This window comes from Prunus dulcis, chromosome 4, assembly GCF_902201215.1.
Source record: "Prunus dulcis chromosome 4, ALMONDv2, whole genome shotgun sequence".
Lineage (NCBI taxonomy): Eukaryota > Viridiplantae > Streptophyta > Magnoliopsida > Rosales > Rosaceae > Prunus > Prunus dulcis.
In genome coordinates this window covers 21,491,106-21,493,568 of record NC_047653.1, presented here as the reverse complement: position 1 = coordinate 21,493,568, position 2,463 = coordinate 21,491,106, and the positions used below count along the sequence as shown (strand labels likewise).

Genomic DNA, 2,463 nt, shown 5'->3' with positions numbered 1-2,463 from the left:
CTAGACTTTGCCATTGTGGGTGGAACCACAAATGGCAAGGCTGACACTATTCACGTGAATAGTGTCAGCCCTTACTTGCCCTTGCCTTAGACTTTGCCCCAAGGGGTGGAGTTGCTCTAAGGTGAGTTTTCAATGTAATACAATTTTACTGATGGGGTTGAATCTTAGCCATAAAATTAGTTAAATTGTTAAACAAATTTTAAATACGTATAAATACACCAATTTTAAATACAGAGGCTCGGATCCTAATGGTTATGTCTTAAATGAATGAGACAATTTATTCTTCCCAAAAAGACAATTAATTGCAACTTCATTGTGACCACCCCTACGTAAAATGCAGTTGACCTTTCAAAATCAAGACAGTACATTTTCCGCAATTACCTTAAATGCCCCCCCCACACGCACATCTACTGATATATCTAAACAAGTACACTCTTTTTGCAAATCCCATTTGAGCAAAAACATAACATATCATGGCAAAAGATCATCTTCAGGTTGTGATGCTTCCATGGTCTGCCTTTGGCCATATGATGCCTTATTTCCAGCTCTCCATAGCCTTGGCCAAAGCCAAAGTTCATATCTTTTTCATATCCACACCAAGAAACATCCAAAGGCTCCCCAAAATCTCATCTGAATTAGAGCCTTTTGTGCATTTAGTCCCCATCCCATTTCCTCCCTTGGACCCTGGCTTCTTGCCAGAAGGTGCTGAGGCAACTGTGGATGTACCCTTTGAAAAAATTGACAACTTGAAGGCTGCATATGATCTGCTGCAGCAACCCATCAAGCACTTCATTGGAGAACATTTGCCTGATTGGATAATATCTGATTCTTTTGCTCATTGGGTGGTTGATATTGGTAAAGAGTATGGTGTTCCAGTTGGGTATTTCTCTCCTTTCTCTGCTGCTAGCAGTGTCTTCTTTGGCTCACCAGAAAATCTCTTGGGTACAAAGAGAAATCATGCTCTGCCAACACCAGAAAGCCTAACAGCACCCCCAGATTGGGTTACTTTTCCTTCAAAGGTGGCATACAGAGACTCTGAGGCTGTTTATGTGCCAAGGGGATTTTTTGGATCACATAATGGAGAAACAAGTGGTGCTGGGAGGCTTGCCAAAATTGTTTCAGGAAGTCAAGTTTTAGCAATTAGAACTTGCAATGAGGTTGAAGGAGACTACTTAGAAGTGTACAAGAAAATCACTGGCAAGCCTGTTTTCTCCACAGGTTTGCTTCCTCCAGAGCAACCTCCAAAGAGGGTAAAAGGAGAAATTACCACTGATGATGGGATCTTTGACTGGCTTGACAAGCAAAAACCCAAGTCAGTTGTGTTTGTAGGGTTTGGGAGTGAGTGTAAGCTGAGCAAAGAGCAAGTCTTTGAGATTGCTCATGGGCTGGAGCTATCAAAACTGCCATTTCTCTGGGCACTCAGAAAACCCAACTGGGCAAATAGTGATGCAGATGCTTTGCCTCAGGGTTTTGCTGACAGGACATCAGAGAAAGGGCTTGTTTGCTTTGGATGGGTGCCCCAGTTTGATATTTTGGGGCACCCATCAATTGGGGGGTCTCTGTTTCACTCTGGATGGGGCTCTGTAATTGAAACTCTGCAATTTGGGCATGTTCTTGTTGTGCTGCCACTCATTATTGATCAGCCTTTGAATGCAAGGTTTCTAGAGGAGAAGGGTCTGGCTGTTGAAGTGAAACGCAAGGAAGATGGGTCGTTTAGCAGAGATGAGATAGCCAAAACACTCAGGCATGCAATGGTGGAAGAGGAAGGAGAGCAGCTCAGAAGCAATGCAAGAAAAGCTGCTGCTGTTTTTGGAGATCACAAGCTGCACCAGGACCATTACATTGGCCAGTTTGTCCATTTTCTGAAAAATAATGTTGCAAAAAGATCATCCTAGATCTTCCCTGTTAGATTGGCAAAATAACCCAAGAATGGAAACCGATTCTGGGCATTTCAGAGAATTTTGTTTATGAATTTCGGTTCTTGATCTTCATTATTGTCATTATTGCATGTCATATGCGTTTGAATAAAATTTATCACGAGAGTGATGTTTCTGGTTAGTATTTTACTAATGTTATAATAGGACTCCGAACTTCTATATTTAGTATTAAAGTTAAAGAGTTAAAATTCCTTTAAATGCGTATAAATGCACTGATACTAAATATATAGGGTCGAATGCCTCTAAAAGATATTTCCATATTTTTTTGGTCGAAGGAAGATATTTACAAAAGGGAAATAGCTCAAAATACCACCAATTTTATAATTGCTTGTCAAAATACCACCCCTTCCCAAAAATTTTAAAACTACATCCTATAAATACATTTTTATTGTAAACTGATTGCACCCATATCACATTTTTCAGAAATTGGTTTTCTCTCAACTCTCTTGGCTCTGTCTTTCTCTTCAGCCTGGTACTGTTCATCTAACCCTCACCCATCTGGCAACAGCAGACACACTCCGTCACC

General features: G+C 40.8%; 1 protein-coding gene across 1 annotated transcript; it reads left to right on the top strand.

Annotated features, from left to right (window-relative positions):
• Nucleotides 1-373: 373 nt before the first annotated feature.
• On the top strand, nt 374-2,058 carry LOC117626755 (putative UDP-rhamnose:rhamnosyltransferase 1). The gene has a single exon (XM_034358583.1). It carries the CDS (start codon nt 474-476, stop codon nt 1,893-1,895), a length of 1,422 nt encoding a protein of 473 aa, XP_034214474.1. The 5' UTR covers nt 374-473; the 3' UTR covers nt 1,896-2,058.
• Nucleotides 2,059-2,463: the final 405 nt, after the last annotated feature.